The 22,515-nt window shown below is 36.8% G+C and overlaps 1 protein-coding gene across 1 annotated transcript; it reads right to left on the reverse strand.

The window, feature by feature from the left end:
- Positions 1 to 272: 272 nt before the first annotated feature.
- Positions 273 to 6,100, reverse strand: LOC138698907 (glutamate receptor ionotropic, delta-1-like). The gene is made up of 4 exons (XM_069825105.1): positions 6,040 to 6,100; positions 4,516 to 4,733; positions 3,040 to 3,299; positions 273 to 710 (listed from the first exon to the last, which is right to left on the reverse strand). The coding sequence occupies exons 1-4, from the start codon at positions 6,098 to 6,100 to the stop codon at positions 479 to 481; spliced, it is 771 nt and encodes a 256-aa protein (XP_069681206.1). The 3' UTR covers positions 273 to 478.
- Positions 6,101 to 22,515: the final 16,415 nt, after the last annotated feature.

The raw sequence follows: 22,515 nt of genomic DNA on the forward strand, positions 1-22,515 counted from the left end.
CGAGCGTCGTTAAATAAATCATATTTTTTTTTAACGATCCTACTCGCAATAGTTATTGGAGAAGAGGGTGTTAAAATTTGAGAAAAAGCATTTTTTTCTTAAAAAACTAAGAACTTTCCACCATTACAGTATTACACATTTTTTGTTACATGCAACATGAGTTATTCGCTCTGAAAAATCTGCAGAGTTATTTCATTTCCACCCTGTATGAAGAGACACATCATATTTATCAAAGAGGAAATGAGAGGAATATGATGTTGATCGTTATTGATATTTTTAATATACAAATCATTAAATTCCAAAAATAATCTGCACAACAGAGAACAACTGTTATATTTTAATTGTAGAGGTATGAAAAATTCGAAAATATTTAAAATAATTCAAATATGAAGCACGCTTTTTTTTTAGCTGAATACACAAATGTCATTCTTCGATAACACGGATTTGTATGTTACAGAAAATTACTATGCCCACTACGTTACCAGTATTTTGTAGCTTTAGAATTTACAATACGAAAAATATATTTAATAAAACACTCCAAGCCAAATATACAAAGAGCTATGCCAGTTCCACCAGCAAGGATGCACAAAATAGGAGCGATGTCCGTAATGTTGATCGATGGCGCAGGAGTATCTGTAGTACTTTTCATTTTGGACGATACGTAATTCTTCCAGATGTTTATGAAGCCCTCACGGCGTATGGATTGCAACCTGCCACAAAGATAATCTCTGAAGACATGAATTACACAACAGATACTTGCATTTGTAGCAAATATTGAACGAAAATATTAGTTTAGGTTTGTTTTTACGCAACTATATAATATATTTTCATTTCACTCATTTTTCGGTTTTGTCCACCCGGTGAAAAAATGAGTGTCACGAAAGTGACACATACTTTCCACTACACTTCTGACGCGTTGCGAAACAATTCAATTTCTTTATCACGTTGCGAATGACAGTACTGTAAAACGAAATGATGTAACCTCTAATTCGAGGAAAAGTTTTATGGAAACATTATTTTTCATTTCATCTCGCAACTTCTCAGTAGGCCTAAATTTGATAAATGTCTTGTAAAATATCCGTAACAGTAACGTCGCAGAATTCTGTTGGACAGAGGACGTATTTTTTTCCTTTTTCCATCAGGATTCTGAAACAGCACAGAGCTAACTATTCCACGGAAGAACTTAATATACAAAGTAATCCACACAGCATGGAAGAACTGAAAAATAACATCCGGGAAAACATCGCCTTCATTCCTCAACTGGAACTGCAGCTTTCGCTACTACGCCATCTTCGCGATACTCATTTATATTATACCAATTAACCTCAGATTAAAACATCAAATTAATCTTCAGTTACACTTAACTGCGAATTTTGGGTAGCATAAATACTAACTTTAGGTTATTTCATCTTAACTTTAAGTTAAATACAACTGAGTCTTCTCAAGTTAATCATATTAACTTATGTTTACAGAAAATATTTATGAAAGAAAAGAAGAGAAAAGTTTATTCTTATGGAGTAATTGAAATGGTGGGTGAAGTTAATTTTAATTTTATTTATATATAAATTCTAAATTATAGACATCAGCTCAAAGAATTTGAGGGACCACAAGGGTCCTGAATACAATAAACATGTACAATATAATGTGATGTGATACATGTGACATCTCTTAACCCTTAAATTGCCAAAACTTCATTTCTCACACTAGTTTATTAAACCGTCTCGGACTGTAAAGAAAACAACTATCGCAATGTCCATATTTTAATTTATTTATTTAATGCAGGGCTGTAGAGTTTATCTTTAGCCGTGATAATGGCAACATGCAATAGTGTGAGATAAGTAAACAAATATACAAATAAACAAATAAACAGTGAGAAGAGTACAAAAATAGTTCATCTCAGTAAGAATGATGGAATTCCATATTTTAATAATGTTGTACAATTTTATAGTATTGTGAAATTTTAATTTTCCTATCAATTTTTTTTTATTCTATTAAAATTAGAGCATATAGTCTACTAACTTGTTGTATCCTATAAGATTCTTGGCAAATTTAAGGGTTAAAGTTCCGATTGTGGTGAATGGTGTTATACACACTTTTAATATTTGTTCCATGTTAAGTTAAGTCACAAATTAATATATTTATTTCCGGGTTTATGATTATTCTGATATCTCATCTGATGTTGACACTGAATTTCGCCGTGCTCATGTTTCTCACGAGCGAGGAAATCCGTTCATTAAACAATTTAAAATTAGATTTCAGTTACCAAAATTTGTAGCGGGAGAACTTGAACAAAGGTTTCGTCCTCAGCAACAACCACAAAAAAAACTAAATCATGCTTTGAATCCAATGTTCACGATATTCCCTGCGTACAGGGAATTATAAGAATACACACTGAACGTCGGTACCTTTGATGTAGCAGTGCCTTATTTCAATGACCTTCAAACCAGCTCTATCTGTATCAGAGGGAGGTTCTGCCTTTTCCTCTAGAGTTGGCGCTGATATCGCACCAGCAGTCCACAGCAGAAATACTTTTCAGCACACTTGCCAGCGAATCAGAATTGCTGTTCCACCGTTAGCGTTTGAAAGTGGAATTATATGCTAACGGAGCGCATGCGCGCAGAAAAATAGACCAGGGAAATTCGCTCAGTGTCCATTCTTTAAAATTCCTATTCGCTGATACTCCTCACACGTATTGAAACGCATATTCAAAAGGCGGTGATGTTTGTGTTTTCTCTTTCAATGGGGAAACAGTTGAAAATCAAGTGGTTTAACACACGAATTTCATTCATGTTTCGCTATGTTGACATATATTTTACTAAATATAACAGCATTAAAGCAAATTTACATGTTTATAAGTTAATTTCATGCAAAATATGTAGGAACTAGCTTCGAGTTATTTACTGATGTTCAATTAAAAATAAACTATAGTTAGTGACTTTTATAAAACTAGGTCTACGTAAGTATATTTAATTTTGTATCAGTTACGTATTTATATTACATTTAAGTTTCTGATAAAACAGAAAATTACTCTTAACTTACTTGTAATTCAACAGTCCTTTGTAAGCGCTGTTTTTAACTGTGGCGAAAGCTAAACTTGAAGGGAATGAAGCGTCTGGCACTACAATCAGGCTGCAGTTCACTTGGTTCATGTAAAACATCAAGTGGTTGATGGACGTGACGTGAGCGTGCCTGCTGTTACATACTTTCTGCAGTCCCTCTAGCGTCCCACTTGGCAGACGATCTTCATATGGCAATAAGAACTTTTCGTAGATTTCCCTCAATACACGAGCACTCGCGTTCTGAAAAATAAAGCCAGTTATTAAAAAATGTATTATTTACTTTCAAATAATATTTCTTGCTCTCAAACTTATACTACGAGGCTCAATTCATAAATAATGCACGGGTTAGTAGAACTGTAAAGTGGATGATGCAACACCAATGAAAATTACGTCAGTTGCAGTTGAAGGCTTAAGGAAGAAAGACCTGTGTTCATTTCGTTCATAGCATACTCTGTGTTTAGGTAATGAGAGTTAGAAACGGAGCCTACATGTGTCTCGAGCACTGTGACGATTGAAGATCAAAAATCGTACATTAAGGTTGCATCTTTACGTGGCAAAAACTCATTTGACTGTGATTTCAACTCCGGTTCGAAGTGTCTAATCCATGTTTCACCAATAGCGACAATTCTAAGAAAAAATGCTTCACCTTCAACGTCGAATCTTTGTTTCCGCAAGTTTACAATGTTCAGGCTTTTCTGCTTCCGTTCAGCAGTGAAATAATGAGGGACCATTCGCGCAGAAATGTGTCCCTTCTTTTTTTTAGTTGGTTACTTAACGACGCTGTATCAACTACGAGGTTACTTAACGTCGATGAGATTGGTGATAGCGAGATGGTATTTGGCGAGATGTGGCCGAGGATTCGCCATAGATTACCTGACATTATTTTGAAAAATCTAAGGCTTCATTAATATGCTGTTTACATAAACATACTAACACGTGTCAGAAGTTGGTATTTGCTTAATATCTGGTTCTACCACCATCAGGTAAAATTCCTACTTATTACTCGCTATGACTATATCTAAAATATTCTGTAATCCACCCTTTTTTACTTGGTTATTTAACGACGCTGTATCAATTACGAAGTTATTTAGCGTCGATAGAATTGGTGATGGCGAGATGATATTTGAAGAGATGAGACCGAGGATTCGTCATAGATTACCTGATAGTCCAGGAGGGAATTGAGCCCGCGCCCGAGAGCAACTCCTGATCAGTAGGCAAGCGCCTTAACCGACTGAGCTACGCCGGTGACTGTAATACCCTTTTAATATTGATGGACTTTGATCTAACATGAACATTTTTAGCTTTCAGATCAATTTCAAGCGTAGCGGGATCAAAATAAATCTGAGTTCTATGGAGTTTAACTAAGATAGAACCTTCCAATTGCACTCGGTCATCAACTCTGTAATAATCCTATCAAAATAATATAATTTCGTCTGACAGTTACAGAAGTTCTCACCTTGAAGAATTCCAGTTCGGCGCTCTTCCTCATCACAGTTAACGTGTACGACCCATCTCGTAGGAAGCCGTTGAAGTCTGTGAAGGGCAGGTTGACATTTCGCACGGTCAGATACGAGATGAAGGAAGCGGAATAACTGGCCGTGAGGACTACGGCAGTCAAGTAGGCCGTCACGAACACCAAAAGAACCGGGGTCGACTTGGTAGAGATGTTATGGCCTGAGACAAACAATATATAGGCCAAGTAATAAAAATTCTGAAAAGAAGGAAAATTGTAGAATGTTGGGTTTACAGTAAATGATCTGTCCTTTTTGCAAAAAATTATGGATGAATGAATGAGTACTGATTATAGTAAATCTGTAATTTGAAAAAATTTAAAATGCAACATTTTGAAACTGTGGGGTATTTGCATTATGAACACAGATTCAATAAATATATAATAATAAAATAATAATAATAGTAATCATAGTAATAACAAAATTAAATACAAGGGCTCCTTTAGATTAAAGGGGTTCCGCGGTGAACAAATTTTGAGGAACATTGTCCTAAAGAATATTTCTTGGTAACGCATTCAACATAACGTTCCGCTTTCCTTGCTTCCTTCGATACGCTATTCCGAAACTATGGAAGTTTCAGCATCTGTGATATGTTGCAAAAATAAGATAAACTTCTTCTACGATGGATGGATGGATGGATGGATGGATGGATGGATGGTTCACCGAGTGAGTGAGTGAGTGAGTGAGTGAGTGAGTGAGTGAGTGAGTGAGTGAGTGAGTGAGTGAGTGAGTGAGTGAGTGAGTGAGTGAGTGAGTGAGTGAGTGGGTGGTTGGGTGGGTGGATGGATTGGTGGGTTGGTTGGTGAGTGGGTAGATGGGTAGGTAGATATGTAGATGGATGGATGGTTGAGTGAAAGGATAAGGGGTGGGAAAATGATTGGGTGTTTGGGTGAGTTGATGGGTGGGTAGGTGGATGGATGGATGGATGGATGGTTCACCGAGTGAGTGAGTGAGTGAGTGAGTGAGTGAGTGAGTGAGTGAGTGAGTGAGTGAGTGAGTGAGTGAGTGAGTGAGTGAGTGAGTGAGTGGATGGGTGGGTGGTTGGGTGGATGGATGGATTGGTGGGTTGGTTGGTGAGTGGGTGGATGGGTAGGTAGGATGGTTGAGTGAAAGGATAAGGGGTGGGTAAATGATTGGGTGTTTGGGTGAGTTGATGGGTGGGTAGGTGGATGGAGATGGGTAGATGGATGGATGGATGGATGGATGGATGGATGGATGGATGGATGTATGGATAGATGGATGGATGGATGGATGGATGGATGGATGGATGGACGGACGCGCATCGCCGGCGATTATAAACGCTAGTGATGATCGTCAGGAAGTGGTTTCTTTATCAGCGTACATCGCTGTCAATTTTCATTTCTTTTGCTGCCATAACTTCATTCAATATATCTACATGGCCTTCTCTAAATGTCGATTATTGAACATGTATGCGGCGATGTGCGACCTGAATTTGCTTCAGAAGCAACCTCCAGCGATCTGCGTCGCGTCCAACAAGCTACGTTTGCGATCATCGCTGTGCGCATTCATTTTAACTGCTAGCTACGGCAGCGATGTGCGCCCGGCGATGATCGCCGTAAACAAACCGCAGCTTTAAAACACCATCTGCAACATGCAATAATTTGATACTTCACCTTGCTGGCAGAAAATGCCAATTGTCAGGAATGTGGCGAAGACAAATCCAAAATGTTCTGTCGCTACGTCTCCTCGCCGTCGTAGCCTCAGACGACCAGCAGTGACGAGGCTTGTGATGCAGACCAGCATGACACAGCCGATCGTGGCCCACAGGGAGGGCGAGAACGGAGTTATAAACGCATTCCAATTCATGCTGTATGCGTCCTTCTTTCTGATAACAATGTAGTACCTGCAACAACGCAACATCACTACAATTATTACACGGGTACTTATATTCTGCAAATACATCGAGTCCTAGCGAACGTTCCCGGGGTTGTTGTCGGCCTCACCGTTACCACCACTGCTTGAATCAGTGAACTCAGCATTTCGCTGGATTAAAACTTATGCACTATGTTACATTAAGGGGAGGCAGAGGTGAAATTTTCGAACAAAACTGAAGAAAAAATGAAAATTAGGTTTTTTCCATTTTTATTATCTTTATTTTGATATTCCGATGTTAGTTGTTGATTTTGTGCCCTTAAAAGTATGAAATTAAAACCAAGATAACTGTATTACTATATTATTCCCATAATAAACTTATCATTATTTATATACCTTATCTCAACATATAAATAAAAAGAAATATTGAAAATTTCTTATAATATGGTGCATGGAGCATTTTATATCAAACGATATAAAGTTTTATAAAATTATTAATATTTACAGAAATATTGTACTTAGAACGTTGAAACTTTGTATGTCCATCACTAATAACATACTTAGTATCCATGATCAATTTCAAACAAATCGGATAAATTTTGTGGATTTTGAAATATTCACCTCTGCCTCCCCTTAATAAATTTAATAAATCTCCAAAATGAAACATCACACTTTTACCACTAACCACTAAAGATGCCTGTTCGATTATTCTCATGAGTTCGTCTCCCCTTATCTGCATGGCTATGAATCTCCTAATCTTAATGCTCAACTCATTTGATCACTTCTGGCTGGTGTTTACGTCATCCTTCAGAAATCAGGTATTTTTCTACGTGCCAAGAAAGTAGCAATAAGAGAAAAAGAGATAGTGATCACTACTTGAAAGCTGCATAGTTGGTGAATTCTCGTTCCCCGAAATTAACTGTGCCAGTCTTCAGTCCACAACGAGGAAGTAGAACGGAACTCTGAAACCCTCGTCCACATCTAGTATATAGTCACGAAGCTCAATACGTAGTAAATATGCATCCATAGATAGTTGCTCACCACTAGGATCGCTAATATCGTCTCATTATAGACAATGCGAAATAGTACCAGCACAGTCTATTGTTCCTAGCACCCTCACAACTCAAGCTTTGTGACTGTATATACTAAACTGTGCCCTCGTCCATATCCTTTTCGCTTACAACTGCCTTATAAACAAACGCACAGTAGACACTGTGCATTAGTGATGAATTTCAGGCGACCAGCTAGAGCCGAAAGTTAGTAAAAGCTGTGATACCTACTTTATACAATCCGTCACTGGCTTATCTCCCTGGCTACTCGTCTCAGCCGGGGAAAATGGAGTGGGAAGTTAACAGTAAATATGCAGTGACTCGACTGAGTTATTAGTATCCAGGCCTGCTTTAGTCTGTTCTTGACAAGCGACAATAAACGCACGTAGTGAATCAACTAAGAGTAAGTTTAGTTTATTAGATTGTGTTATGTTTTTCAATGGTTATATATTTAGTGTATTAACATTTAGATCTACACATTTTGAAAACATATATACGGAAAAATAAATTCTGTGGCAAAACAAGAGAAAATTTCTGACGTAAATTTCCTGATCGCCAATTCCATGTAGAAAAATACTAAATTTAGTGAATAGGTTAAATAAAACGCGTTCTGTGAATGATGTGATGTGAATTAAGTATCATGCAAGGTGGGCAACACTTCCAGCAGCTACTATGTGGAGGGTGAGTACCGAATGTATTACAGTAATCTATGAACCACGCATAAGAGTAGCCGGACTACTGTACAAAGTTTATGTCTAGTAGAGATTAATAACGCTCGAGAAAGCAAGACAAGCGCCCGCAAAGCCGAAAACCCGCACGACAATGTTCTATACGTCGCATCGTTGACGTAAAGACTGCTTGTGAGTGTTTCGAGACGTCGACATTGATCACTCCCGAAGTCCCGAACGTCAAGAAACCTTGAATCGCCACAGTAGTTGTTTATACATGACTGGACTTTTATCTACTTTGGCAACTGTGAAAAATGTATAAACAATCAAGTAGCCTATTTGAAATATAATCTCTACCTTTCAGTGTATAATAATACGTTCCCCAATCTTTATTTAATTACTAGGAGCTTATTACATGGCTAGGAATTTTCTTTTCATATGTTTGAGATCAAGTGTGCAATCTAAAGTAAAAAAATATTAACATTATGTTTCATGTTTCTTAGAAACGCAAATTTATTTGAGAATTGTGTTTTTTTCTGTTTATATAACCATATGTAATATCATATAATAGAACCAGAACATTTTGATAAAAGATACTGTTCTGCTTTGTCTTATTGTCTCATTTAAACATTTAAAATGTTATTTATTTCAATGAGGTATGTTATTCAAAGTTACGAAATCTTTCCACGCCGACCAAATGCTATTTCGAGAATGATGAGCGAGACTCGAAGCGCACGAGAATGACGAGACGAGACTCGAAAGACAAATGCAACGAACACAGCGAGTTAGAGCCGCAGTTAGTTTTGTTCATCTCTAATGTCTAAAGTTGGTCTTTTGCCATAAGAAAAAAGACAAAATTCAAAGTAGCCTAGTAGATAATCGAGAGAGAATGCTCAGTGGTGAAACACTAGACTCGAATTCGGAAGGTCTCTGGTTCAAATTCTGAGATCGATCAATCTCACCATGGTTTTTAGTGATTTGTTGTGTTTTAATGGTTTACTCGATCATAAATAACTAGGAATTTCGTTATTTAAAAGGAAAATGACGGATTGGCTTTCACTTCCATAACAAGCAACGAGCCACCGGCGTAGCTCAGTCTGCTGAGCCGTAAGGCAAATGTCAGGTATTCTATGACGAATCCTTGGCTTCATCTCGCCAAATACAATTTCGCTATCACCAATTCCATCGACGCTAAATAACCTAGTAGTTGATACAGCGTTAAACTGCAAATATTTGTTAATAGATGTTTAAGAAGAATTTTAAAAATTAGCTGGCCAGATATAATCACAAACTCAGAACTATGGAAGATAACAAATCAGAAAGAAACCACAATAGAAATCAAAAGACGAAAGTGGAATTGGATGGGGCACACAATCAGGAAAGAAGATGGAGCAGTAGAAAGAATGGCTTTGGATTGAAACCCCCAGGGTAGTAGAACAAGAGGAAGGCCAAAAAATACATGGAAGAGAACAGTTTTGGAGGAAATTTCTAGGGAGGGGAAACATGGACCGAAGTGAAGAAGTTGGCTACAAATAGGGTCCGATGGAGGCACTTTGTGAATGCCCTATGCTCCTCATGAGGAGATACAGGAGATTGATTGATTGATTGATTGATTGATTGATTGATTGATTGATTGATTGATTGATTGATTGATTGATTGATTGATTGATTGATTGATTGATTGATTGATTGATTGATTGATTGATTGATTGATTGATTGATTGATTGATTGATTGATTGATTGATTGATTGATTGATTGATTGATTGATTGATTGATTGATTACAGCGTCGTTAAATAACCAAGTAAAAAGAAAAACAAGCAAACCCTGAATCCATATAAAACTATAAATGAATGTCAGTATCTGCTTCATGGGCAGTTTCGCGCTGCAAAGAAGAAAGCGTTTTTGGAAACAGAAACAAAAGAAATCTTGGTTGCGTGGCAACTCCCATATAGAAACCAAATGATATTTAAGTTACGAATATTCAGATTTCCCAAAAGTTGAATTTGATTCATATATACTGTAATTCATCAAGAAGAGATAAATCCTAATATATTTCGACTATTTGATGTTCATAATCGAGCAGTATTACCAATGAATAAATTTATTCGAATTATTGTAACAGCAGCCGATGTCCTATACACATGAATAATTCCAAGTCTTGGTGTAATAGTAATATATGTTACAAGAGCGGTATGTTGACGTTTTCATGTTCGAGGAAAAGATTGAAAAAGCGAAACGTAGTTGAGCTTTTTTAATTTCCGAGAACATGAAAACAAACATACCGCTCGTCTATCGTACATTATTTTGTGCTAAGATAGTTTATTACATACCTGAAAGAGGAATTTCTAATTAGTTGCAATGAAATCTTCATCTTGGTTTCTGTTTAATGACGGCAACTTCGGAAAACCAAAATATCTTTCTTCAACATTGTTGCTATAAAATGTTTTCTGTGTTTACTATACTCCAGCAGGCCGTGATATACGTCTGTCTTTCCCCCCCCCCCCAGTCTATAAATGCGAACTTAAAACAAACGGTAAGGTTATGTAATGATTTATTTTTCATTTTAATATTTTAACAATATTATTTATATAACAAATTGCAGTAATAACATCGGCATCTGGAATCTTGTTGATTTTTTCACGGCTTCCTTAATGTTACTTGTATCAGGAATGCAATAAGTTTCGTGGAGTAGTAGACTTTACTTAATTTTTGCAAATATTTAAAAACAATAATTAACAGTGCAATTTAGGTGAAATTGCAGTGGTAAGTTTCCAATTTATAATTATTACTATGTTAAACGTCTCTAAAAATAATATGTTAAAAGCCTAAAGCAGTAAAATGAATGTCGCGCTTAAGCGGTAAGAAGAGGGAAATTGTTATGTGTGTTACGTTGGGAATACTGAATGTGGTATTTCACACTTACCGCGTATTGGTTCTGTGCGGAAAACAAGCAAATGCGCACGATCTCGCACAAAAACCCATGTTAATTTCGCCATTGCTTTACTTTGTCATATCCGATTTTTGGTTGACAGCACTAACATCACATTTAGTAGACGAAATGTCTTTCGGAAGTTCATCCTATCGCCTAAGGTTTTCCAGGATATTAAAAGGTATACGTTGACGGATTGTCACAGAAATAAATTCACCTTCACTTCTCATACATCTTGTGTACATTGTTATGTCACTGCTATTAATAATTTTAAAAAATAAATGCATTCCATTTATGAAGCACGTCAAAGTAAGACTAGAGACTAAGAAACAAATGCGAAATCAATACATCGGTTTTAAACTCAGACACAATGTATTATTAAATATATTTTAACGCCCCTAAATCTACTGTCTTCAGAAACGTGTTTTCGCTATATAGTAACTGACGTTAAAATTCCTGTCTAATAAATACGTGGAATAGTTGCCCTCTTCAGGGGGTCCATATTTTGATGGTGCAATTTTATGAAATTCAGTTATACTGGGTGTAATTGAACGACTTTTTGGAAATTCGAGGGCATGTAGAGAGTGATATGATTACTCGGTTATCAGCGATTCCCACAAATACTAGTCGCACACGGTAAGGTCTGGAGAACGTACCGGCCATAACCTTTAGAAATAATTCTGACACTAAAACCCCTCTTATTTCGTTCAAAGAATCGTCAGCAGTGTAGGCTGTGACGGAATCCTGTTGAAATACCAATATTAGTGATAGAACACTACAAACTTTTACGTTTACGCCTTGTTTGTCCTTGGTGGTCTAGTGGCTGTCGTACTGTTGTTAGACGCGAGGTTCGCGGTTTCAAATCTGGCCGAGGATAATGGATTATTTATTTATTTACTTGTTTATTTATCCAGTCATTCATTCATTCGTCCACACCTGTGGAGTAACGGTCAGCGTGTCTGGCCGCGAAACCAGGTGGCCCGGGTTCGAATCCCGGTCGGAGCAAGTTACCTGGTTGAGGTTTTTCCGGGGTTTTCCCTCAACCCAATACGAGCTAGACCTCGGTGCTAGACCTCGGATTCATTTCACCGGCATTATCACCTTCATTTCATTCAGACGCTAAATAACCTAGATATTGATACAGCGTCGTAAAATAACCCAATAAAATAAAATAGCTTATTTATTTACTTACTTACTATCTATCTATCTATCTATCTATCTATCTATCTATCTATCTATCTATCTATCTATCTATCTATCTATCTATCTATCTATCTATCTATCTATCTATCTATTGACAGAGTTAAGGCCAAAAATCTTTTCTTCCACTCAACCAGTATATAAGAACAATAGCAAATATAAAAATGGCAGAACTACAGAAACAATATACAATTAATAATAATAGTAATAGTAATGATAATGATTATGATAATAATAATAATAATAATAATAATAATAATAATAATAATAATAATAATAATAATAATCTAACAACAAAATGAAGACAAACTTTGTTACATATAATTCTAAGAATCAAACAATTCCGTCAATGTGAATCAAATTATCGACGTAATTGTTAAAATAATGAAGAAAATTTGTATATTAAAAATAAAAATCATATATTATAAAAATTACATTTTAGATCTATAAAAATCCTTAGCACGACTTTCTTAGGAATGGAAGTAAAGCCCACAATTTTTTGTCATAGGATTATGGTACGTAAATGAACATGTATTTGAACAAAAGGACTTCAGGCAAAGTTTACCGGCCATATAAAAATTTGGACTAGAGCAATGAATCTATAACGTATCAGTGGCTTAAGCGAGCAGTCTTATTCCACCATGCATATCACACCTACCTTGTTCTTTGTATTTCAACAGTGTACTCTGCTGCATTCATTCTGACCGATGTCATGAGGAAGAGCATGTTGGAGACGTCTACCTCGCCCCTCTGCAGCATTCCTATCAAGCCGGTCCATGAACCGTTCGCAGCCTCCACACCATATGAATAGTCCGTCGGCGTGACATATTCTGTGCTACAAAATACATCCAAATCATATTAAAACCTTAGGTTTAAGTAAATTCTTTTTAATAAAATAAAGAAGTGGACCTGGGGGGGACATGTGGCGTGACTACATCAGACAAGATGGACCCATGCAGTCACGATGTGGGACCCCTACGTCGGAAAGAGAGGACAGGGAAGACCACGGCTCAGATGGTCTGACATGTTTACCAGAGAGGCGGGGAAACAATGGTCAAGGACAGCAAAGAACAGAGTTTTGTGGAAAGAACTAGGGAAGATCATTGTAAATAGATAACGTAATCAGTGTTAAGATATTGTAAATAGTAAAGTTAGTATTAGTGAAAGTGTAAGATAAGTTTTGTAAATAGTAAAGTCAGTGTTGAGAAAGTGTCAGTTAAATAGTATAAATAGCAGTCAGTGTTTGTCAAAGTGCCAGTGTCAGTATAATGTGTGTAGTGCAAGAAAAAAAATGAACAAAGAACAGTGCGGAGGCTAGTTAAAGTTTAACAGGGTTATTAACCATGTCACAAAAGTAGTATACACGACAAGCTCGCCTGGATTGGCTCACCAAGCGAGTACACTTGAGCCATCCCTGTCGAGGGGGTTCTAACCCCATCACAGAAGGCCTGTGCCCAACATGGGACATCATGGCTAACATTCATTCATTCATTCATTCATTCATTCATTCAATAAAATAAATTAACGGAAACCAATATTGTTCCATGACTACATTTCATCATCATAGCCGTGTTAATGTCCTCCCTCTGTGGTTGAGCTATTTCGTTCTAAGTCGTACAAATTGCTGAAAATCTCCAATTGTTGTACAGCTAACTTTACTACTGTTTGTCCAACACACAAGCGCTCCTTAAGCTTGAAATTGGTTCGAATTGTCATGAATGTGTGGTGATGCAGTAATTATTCTTTCCTTGAGTGGAGGTCGGGTCTGTCGTCAGTTACACGACGTTGCCAAACACCACGAAATTGTGACGTAATAGAAATGCAACCCGCACACCACTATCGCAGGTAGAGAGGTGGAGTGGGTATCTCCTCAGGTAATGCAGAGAATAACAGCGCAGAGACGGACTGTGACCAAAAAACAAAAGCAATATAATATTCTTCTACTTATTAACTATACACACTTTTTTCCATGTTAATTTTTTATCCTCCTATTCATTATTTTTGTAGCCTATTATTAATAAAATAAAATGAATTCATTTTCTTATATACCATGAAAATAACGTGTACTTTTCTCCGACAGAACATCGAATAAATTCCTCTTCTCATTCTGTACGAAACGTTCTTTCCTGCTCGTAGAGAGACAGAGGGTTTGTAGAGCGACATGGTACCGACACTGCTTACCTTCAGTACATGAGCAAGACAGAGCAATGTAGCCTACAAGAAATTCCCCTTACTAGTATGAATGTCTTTGATTACACAATGTAATCACGATATCCAGTTTGGTCACCGCTGATCTATAGGCTACATAGAACACTTATTAGCGCAATCGGTTAAGTTATATTTGTTTCTGTGTACCCTACATAGGTAATTGGACTCAGGCATTTCTGGAAGCTTCTTATTACGTATGTCTCCCTCCTCATTTTTCATGGTTTTTTTTCTTTTCTGTCTACATCCAAATTTCAAATATTATTAGTTGATTTATTTGCTTGTTTATTTATTTATTTGTTAATTATTAAGATCCAATCCAGCATCGATTTTCGATTTTTTTCCTGGAACCCCCCCCCCCAAATTTTACTCCCTTTTTCAAAAGAACTTTAAAAACAGTAGCGAGATGACCTGGCCTAACCTAACCTAAATTTAGACTTAGACATCAATCTGACAAACACAGCGGTAATTTCCAAGATTCATTACACGCGTAACAAGACGAAATTTGAAATTGTGCACTACTTACATGAAATTAATTTCCTTTTCTAACTTTTTCCACAGATGTAAGAAGAAGCCATCTTGTGTTGATCTTCCGCTCTGTAGTACCACCTCTGGGGGATAATTCTGGAAAATCCAATGTATCTAATATTATAAAATATATTGCTTCACCACATTTATGAAAAATTAGTAGCACGTAAAATATAACTTACTCTATTGGAGACCGTCTTGAGAACTTTGCCTTGAAGGTTATTCCTCCTCTCGTAAAACCCCAGTGGAGTGCTGACGAACGCTCCAGTAGCAGTCCACTTACCGAAGTGGTGCGTCTGCATCGGATGTTCAGAGTCAATGTTGTACACTTCAGTTAGAACCACGTCATCAAGTTGTTTTCTAGCTACTAAGAATTCGCAGTCGAATGGAACTGTTATGCCTGACGAAGTAAATTTGTAATAGTATTCTTCTGCTAGGAATATCAACCAGACAAAATTCGACATACGAGCATTGTAGAAAACCTGCAAAATAATGTAGATTATAGACTGCTGTTATAAAATCATTGTGCAATAAATTATTGATTTTCAATATACGAAGTGAAAATATAATTAATTTTCCTATTATATTAAATGTAAAGAGAAAGTATTACTATGCTACAAAATGCCTATTATAATATTTTCAAGAAAATAACGTCTTCAGTATCCCTGGTAATGGAAAGATGATTTTTGCCATGCCATCTTTTTGCACACAGCGAATACCCCTGAACTACTGCACAGATTTTGAAAATATTCAGTATCTACAAGTCAATTTTATTTATATGGAAATAGTGTAGCTACAGTAGTGGCAAAAAAACCGGACCGACCCTTGTAGCTGATTTCAGACCCTTGTTCACTCCAGAGCACGATAGACTGGTAACTAAGACTTTCGTGGTTCGAATCCTGCCTGGAAAGGAAACTTTTTTTTGTTTCTTATTCAAATTTATTTCCAATACTTTTCGATAGCTGGTAAAATTCATGTTCTGGGAATAATAAGTTAATTAAGTAGTAAAATATCGCTGCAATCGAAAAGTATTGGGGCTCAATTTGAATAAGGAACAAAAAAAGATTCCTTCCCAGGCAGGATTCGAACCACGAAAGTCTTAGTTACCAGTCTATCGTGCTCTGGAGTGAACAAGGCTCTGAAATCAGCTACAAGGGTCGGTCCGTTTTTTTTTTTTCGCCACTACTGTACACTAAATATGACCAATACGACCATCCTTACTAAAAATTAATGGATCTTTATTTTTAAAAACAACAAATTGGTTACTTAACTCAAAATAAGTACAAACAGTTTTCTTCATGACGTTTTCTTACGCAACATCATGTGATAAATGAGGTAATACAGGAAGTGTGTCTTCAAACGTTTTCCCCCCCCCCCTCAGAGAAGGTAATATTTATGGAATTACGGCTACAATCGAAAACATTCTCGCACAAAAAAGTTAAACCTTAAAGATACATATCTATTTCTATATGAACGATGTTTCAAAATTAACATTTCTTTAGCCGTTACGGAAATAGAGACAATATATATTTTTTTTTTACTAAATGTACTTGAAATAGGCTATTCAAAACGTGTAGTCTACTTTATTAAACCATAGCTAACTCATTAATATAAGTTACCTTTATTGACAGTCACTAGGCCTACAAGTAAAATAATAGTACAGTGAGTAAATTTATCCTTTCATCACTAACGATGTCTTTACATTTTTCTGCATGGAACACATCATTATGCGGCTTTCAATTATATTTTCTGCACTTGACATATTTTTACAAATAAGACACAGTCCATCTACCTACTTTGATTCATTAAAAAAAGAATAACAGTTTCCAATCATTGTTAAACTCAGTTCCAGGTTTCCTCTTTGCAACATCCATTGGAGACACGCGCCGTACTTCCTTCACCTCTGATCCGTACAAAACGAACCGAAATTTCCTTCCGTTGGTTCTCAAGAAGAATTTAGTATAGTCGCTCTTGATACCTCATTTTGATTACTGTGATACTCTCTACACTGACCTTAACATGAGATTGACAGACAGACTACAGCGTGTTCATAATGCATGTGTTCGATTTATTTGCAACGTCCGTAGATCTGACCGTATCTCACCTTTATTAAATATGTTGTCTCGTGTCCGTCTCAAAGAGCGAAGAGCTATTCACGCTCTCACGTTACTCTTCAATATTCTTCAGAACTCTAACCCTAGCTATTTAGCTTCTCGTTTGCAACATTTGTCCTCATATCACGAAATAGATACTCGCTCTCAACACCGTAACACACTCTCCATTCCTAAACACAAAACATCGTTCTACTCTTCATCTTTCACAGTCTATGCTCATCTCTGGAACTCTCTATCACAGCATGTCAGAGACTGTCGGACATTATCTAGTTCAAAAATAAACTAAAATTGCAGTTTTTCAATTCAGATCCCTTCAATTATAAGCCCTTTTCTCTGCGACAGTTTTGTAAAAATAAATAGATTTCTTTTTCTTCCTTTATTTTTTTTGTTCTCTTGATCACCAGATGAATTTATTATCATGGCCTTTTTATTGTTGATTTTATTTAAATTTTCGTATTTTTTTTTCTTTTTTATTATTTTATCACATTCCATTTGTTTTATTCTTCCTTACGTTTTCTCTGTTAACTATTTATACTGAGTTGCTTTTATTATATTCCAGTCTTTAGATCTGTATTTTACTTTCTTTGTTATATTACGGTATTATTTTCATATTGTTTAGTGTCGATTTTGTTATGCTATTATTTTTTTGCAATATGTTAGTATTCTGTTCTTTAACTTTTTGTTAAACTTCACTGCTTGTATACTTTGTGACCTGGTAGAGTGTAAGAGAATTCCCTATGGCCTTAACTCTGACAGTACAAATAAATAAATTATTATTAAATTATTATTATTTACTTTTCCCTTCACCGCTACCTTAGAGAGGGGTCGCAATCTAGCCCGCGAGGGAACAAACATGATTTCATTTGCCCGTACGGTTAAAACGCTCATCAGGGAAGCCAATTGCCAGTTTTGTAAAAATAAATACCCACCACTCATGTTACGGAATGCGCAATGGTTCGTGTCCTCATGGGAAATGAATTTTCTCATGAGATTTCGGTCAGTGTATGGGATTGGTGTCACCCAGCATCGTGACGAATTTAGGAAACTACAATAGGTAGCGAAATCCGAATACGGAAACCAGATACAACAGTTGTAAGAATCATCGTGCTAACGACACGATACTTCTGTTCTGGATAAATGAACGTTCATCTCTATTGAATCATATGGACATGATGCCAGCAGCCGGCTGCTCGGCCTTTGCCCTTCATGGGCTGTCGCGCCACGGATTTAATTTAATTTAATTTAATTAGTAGTTAACCGATGCTATTATATAGGGTGCGTCAGAAAGAACGAATGGATTTCACAAGGCAAGAAAATTTTAAGGATTCATCAAATCAAAAATTTATTGTTATAAACATATTCACCAATATATGCAGTTTATTTATGGTATACATCATCCATATGATGTCCTTGGCTTTCGATACAGGCATCGAGGCGTTTTCTGAAGTTCGCCGTCACTTTCACAGTCATAGTTGGTGGGATTGCCGCGATTTCTTCACGAATCGCCGTCTTCAGTTCGTCCAGTGTATGTGGTTACTTACGCCTTCAAATGGTCCCAAAGAAAGAACTCGCAGGGCGCGAGATCTTACTGTAACCTCGGACAATCTCAGTGCAATAGCATGTTTGCGGGCTGATCGTTGAGGTGGCCGGACAACCTACTGTCTGTCTCCACATTTGCAGGTGTACACCCGCTCCGTGTTCGTCCAGGTGATTTCTTCTTTAATGTTGAATCTGTGGTACGAAATGAAGTCACCCACCGCAAAATTGTATTCCGAGTTGGAATCCTAGCGTGACGTCCGATGTCGAAATGAGTCCTGAGTGGCGATGACAGACTCTTCATTTTTGAAAAATGTCTCTGCGATGAAAGCACGTTGTAGGCCTACACCAGACAAACACCATGTTCTCAACTGAAACTGCATTCTCTCTCTGACCCAACAGTCGTGGTCCCCCTCACTCTATCCTTCCCCTCGCTGCGTATCGATAGTTTGAAATCCATCCGTTCTTTCTGACGCATTCTGTATATAGAGGAAGTAGTTAAGCCCCTTTGTCCAGTTGTTTGAAATAGCCGGGAATAATAGACTCAACAGAGTAGGTAGACTAACTCTTCAGATCGGATCTGTTTGCTCTGATGCAACCAGTATTTAGTTCAGAACGTTGGAGATGTAAAGTTCCAGCCCGCCGAAGAGTCTGCTTCTCAACGCAATCACTGTGAAAGTCTGAAATCTGATATGAACCAATTTCATTTAACCAAGCCTAATATAAACTCACCTCACGTAAAACATTTTCATTCTGGTATTCCGTCATCACTATTAACGGCCGATTTGTTTTGCATTTGATTCTTGCTGTAATATTGTGTAGAGGCATTACAGTTGATGGAAGTTGTGCAGAAACAAGCTTCTGTATATTTACCAAGTTTTGTGTGTCTATTTCTCCTGGATGGATACAAATAAATACAGAGAATTAATAAACAGCAGAATCAGACGCTAACATCAGCGAATAGGGATTATAAAGAATGGACACTGAGCGAATTTTCCTGTTTTTTGTTTCTCTGTGCGCCAGCGTTTAGTTCCATTTTCAAGCGCTAGAGGTTAGTGTAATCGAGCATACGCTAAGATAATAATTGAGAATAGAGTTGAGACACAGGATCCAAACATCGTCTACCTTATTGCATAAGCCAGTAACGCTTTGCTTCAAATAAATTCAAGTTAACAGCTTTTCCTTATTTCTCAGTGACAAACTAGTTGTAATAATAATATTTTATATTTCAGATATACTAAATTATATTATAAAATAATATAATACATTATAAAATTAAGTATCGAATTCGTTTAATATTTGTATATAATATAATATAATATAATATAATATAGGTATATGGTTTTACTTCTCGTAAGAGTTTTGTTTTTCCATTTTCAGCGCTATCAAATCATTACATATTTTAATTGTTGTTAGGGTCAACGTCTCAACTCTCATTATAAAGGAACTCTAGAGTATATACATTACAGTTAATGAAGGATTTATTATTTTATGGATCCAATTTATTTTATTTGAGTACATAATGTACCTAGATGTATTAATTATATGTGTTATACTTCCGCTGTGTCGACTGCTAGCTGGTGTGATGTCAGCGCCTACTCTAGGGAGAAAGCAGAATCTCACGCTTTAGCTGGCTTGAAGGTCATTGAAATCAGTCCGGCTACATCAAAGGTACCGACGCGAAGTGTCCATTCTTTATAATCCCTATTCGCTGGTAACATCACTTGATATTAAAGCCTTGGTTTTTCTGAACCGACGCATGCGACGTGCGAGGTGCGAGGTCCGCCTCGCACAAATCCGGACTACACAAGAGATAGTGAGGTGCGCAGACCTCGCATCTCACAGCTATAGAAGCCACTCACTATCTCTCGTGTAGTCCGAATTTGTGCGAGGCGGGCCTCGCACCTCGCACGTCGCATGCGTCGGTTCAGAAAAACCAGGGCTTAAGATTACGCAACGAAGTATTCTAGCATGAGACCGCGTACCAACTACAGGGTGTTTTAAAAGTGATCGTAAAAAATGTAGAGATGAGAAGTAAAACGAAGAGAGGCAAAAAAAGTTCCAGTAAATATGGGTACCCAAATTAACGTTTACGAGATAATGCCATTTTGTGCAGGTTGGGGCCACAATGAACCGAGCGCCTGGATGCGGTAAAGCGGCAACATTCACGCTTTTTTATCCAGCTTTTTATTACAGACTACAAATAATACAAATACAAGAATATGATAAAACTAACACAAAAGAAATATAGTAATAATGACATAAATAACAGTAATATAATATAATACTATTTTATTTAGAGTTAAGTCTAATTGACATATCACAGTTTAAAATCAATAACACTTACAGATGTAAATGATCATTGCATATTATGACATTGGAATGCAAACGTTTTCGCCCTTGGGCATCATCAGGCATTAAACTTACAATATCTCATACAATTTTTCATATCTTTGCTGTGGAGTGCGTACCAGATAATTAAAATTTACAATCTTGTATATAATAATAAAATATTTACATGATTAACTCTATGATAAATAACAATCTGAAATTTAAATGAGTACATATACTACTAGGTTCAAAAAGTTCCCGGAATTTTACTACCATTTTTCGTATTAATATATAACAAGGGATATTATACATTTGTTTTGTTGGTAACATTCATGATGTCATTTCCTTAAAGTTTGCTGATAATGGCAATTATTGGTTTTGAGTTGTAGGCAATTGTTTATCATAGTGTTTTGTTTGTTCGTCGCATTTTGTAATTATGTCCACAGAGCAAAGTACAAACATCAAGTTCTGTGTTTTGCTGGGGACATGATCAGTATGGCTGATGAAGATGGTGATTTCTTAAACAAAATGAAACTGGTGCTACTTGTACGACCCAGTCCCTAAACGACAGTCATCTGAGTGGAAATCGAAAACATCTCCTCGGAAGCAAAAATTTCCTAGGGACACTTCCAAAGGCAAAGTTATTTTAAATGTTATGTTTTATTTAACGACGCTCGCAACTGCAGAGGTTATATCAGCATCGCCGGATGTGCCGGAATTTTGTCCCGCAGGAGTTCTTTCACATGGCAGTAAATCTACTGACATGAGCCTGTCGCATTTAAGCACACTTAAAGCAAAGTTATGTTGGAAGTTTTCTTCGACTCTCAGGGTCTCATGCACCATGAGTTCATTCCAGAAGGTCGTACTGTAACGAAAGAATTGTACGTAGAAACCCTCCGTCGCCTCTGGGACGCAGTGAGAAGGAAACGTCCAGAAAAGTGGGTAGAAAACAACTGGTTCCTTATGCATGACAATGCACCTGCTCATCGCGCAATTATTGTAAAGAATTTTCTTGCCAGGCACAACATAACTGCTTTGGATCACCCACCATACTCTCCTGATCTCTCACCACCTGATTACTTTCTGTTTCCCCGTCTGAAAAGTCATCTGAAAGGACGGAGATTCAATGCTGAAGAGGTTATCGCAAACGCGACGAGAGCACTAAGACGGGTTTCACAAAATGGCTTCCAGGCCTGCTTCCAGGAACTCTACACGTGTTGGCAAAAGTGTGTTGTTGCGGAAGGCAACTATTTTGAAGGGAATGCTGTAGAATAGTGTTTAAGGTACGTTGTTTCTATGATGCTAGCAAATTCCGGGAACTTTTTGAACCTAGTATGTATTAAAATTATTAGTCACAATTTTATCATAAATAACTTTAATATATGTACTCATTTAAATTTCAGATTGTTATTTATCATAGAGTTAATCATGTAAATATTTTATTATTATATACAAGATTGTAAATTTTAATTATCTGGTACGCACTCCACAGCAAAGATATGAAAAATTGTATAAGATATTTTAAGTTTAATGCCTGATGATGCCCAAG

The sequence above is a fragment of the Periplaneta americana genome, chromosome 4 (genome assembly GCF_040183065.1).
Source record: "Periplaneta americana isolate PAMFEO1 chromosome 4, P.americana_PAMFEO1_priV1, whole genome shotgun sequence".
NCBI classification, from domain to species: Eukaryota; Metazoa; Arthropoda; class Insecta; order Blattodea; family Blattidae; genus Periplaneta; species Periplaneta americana.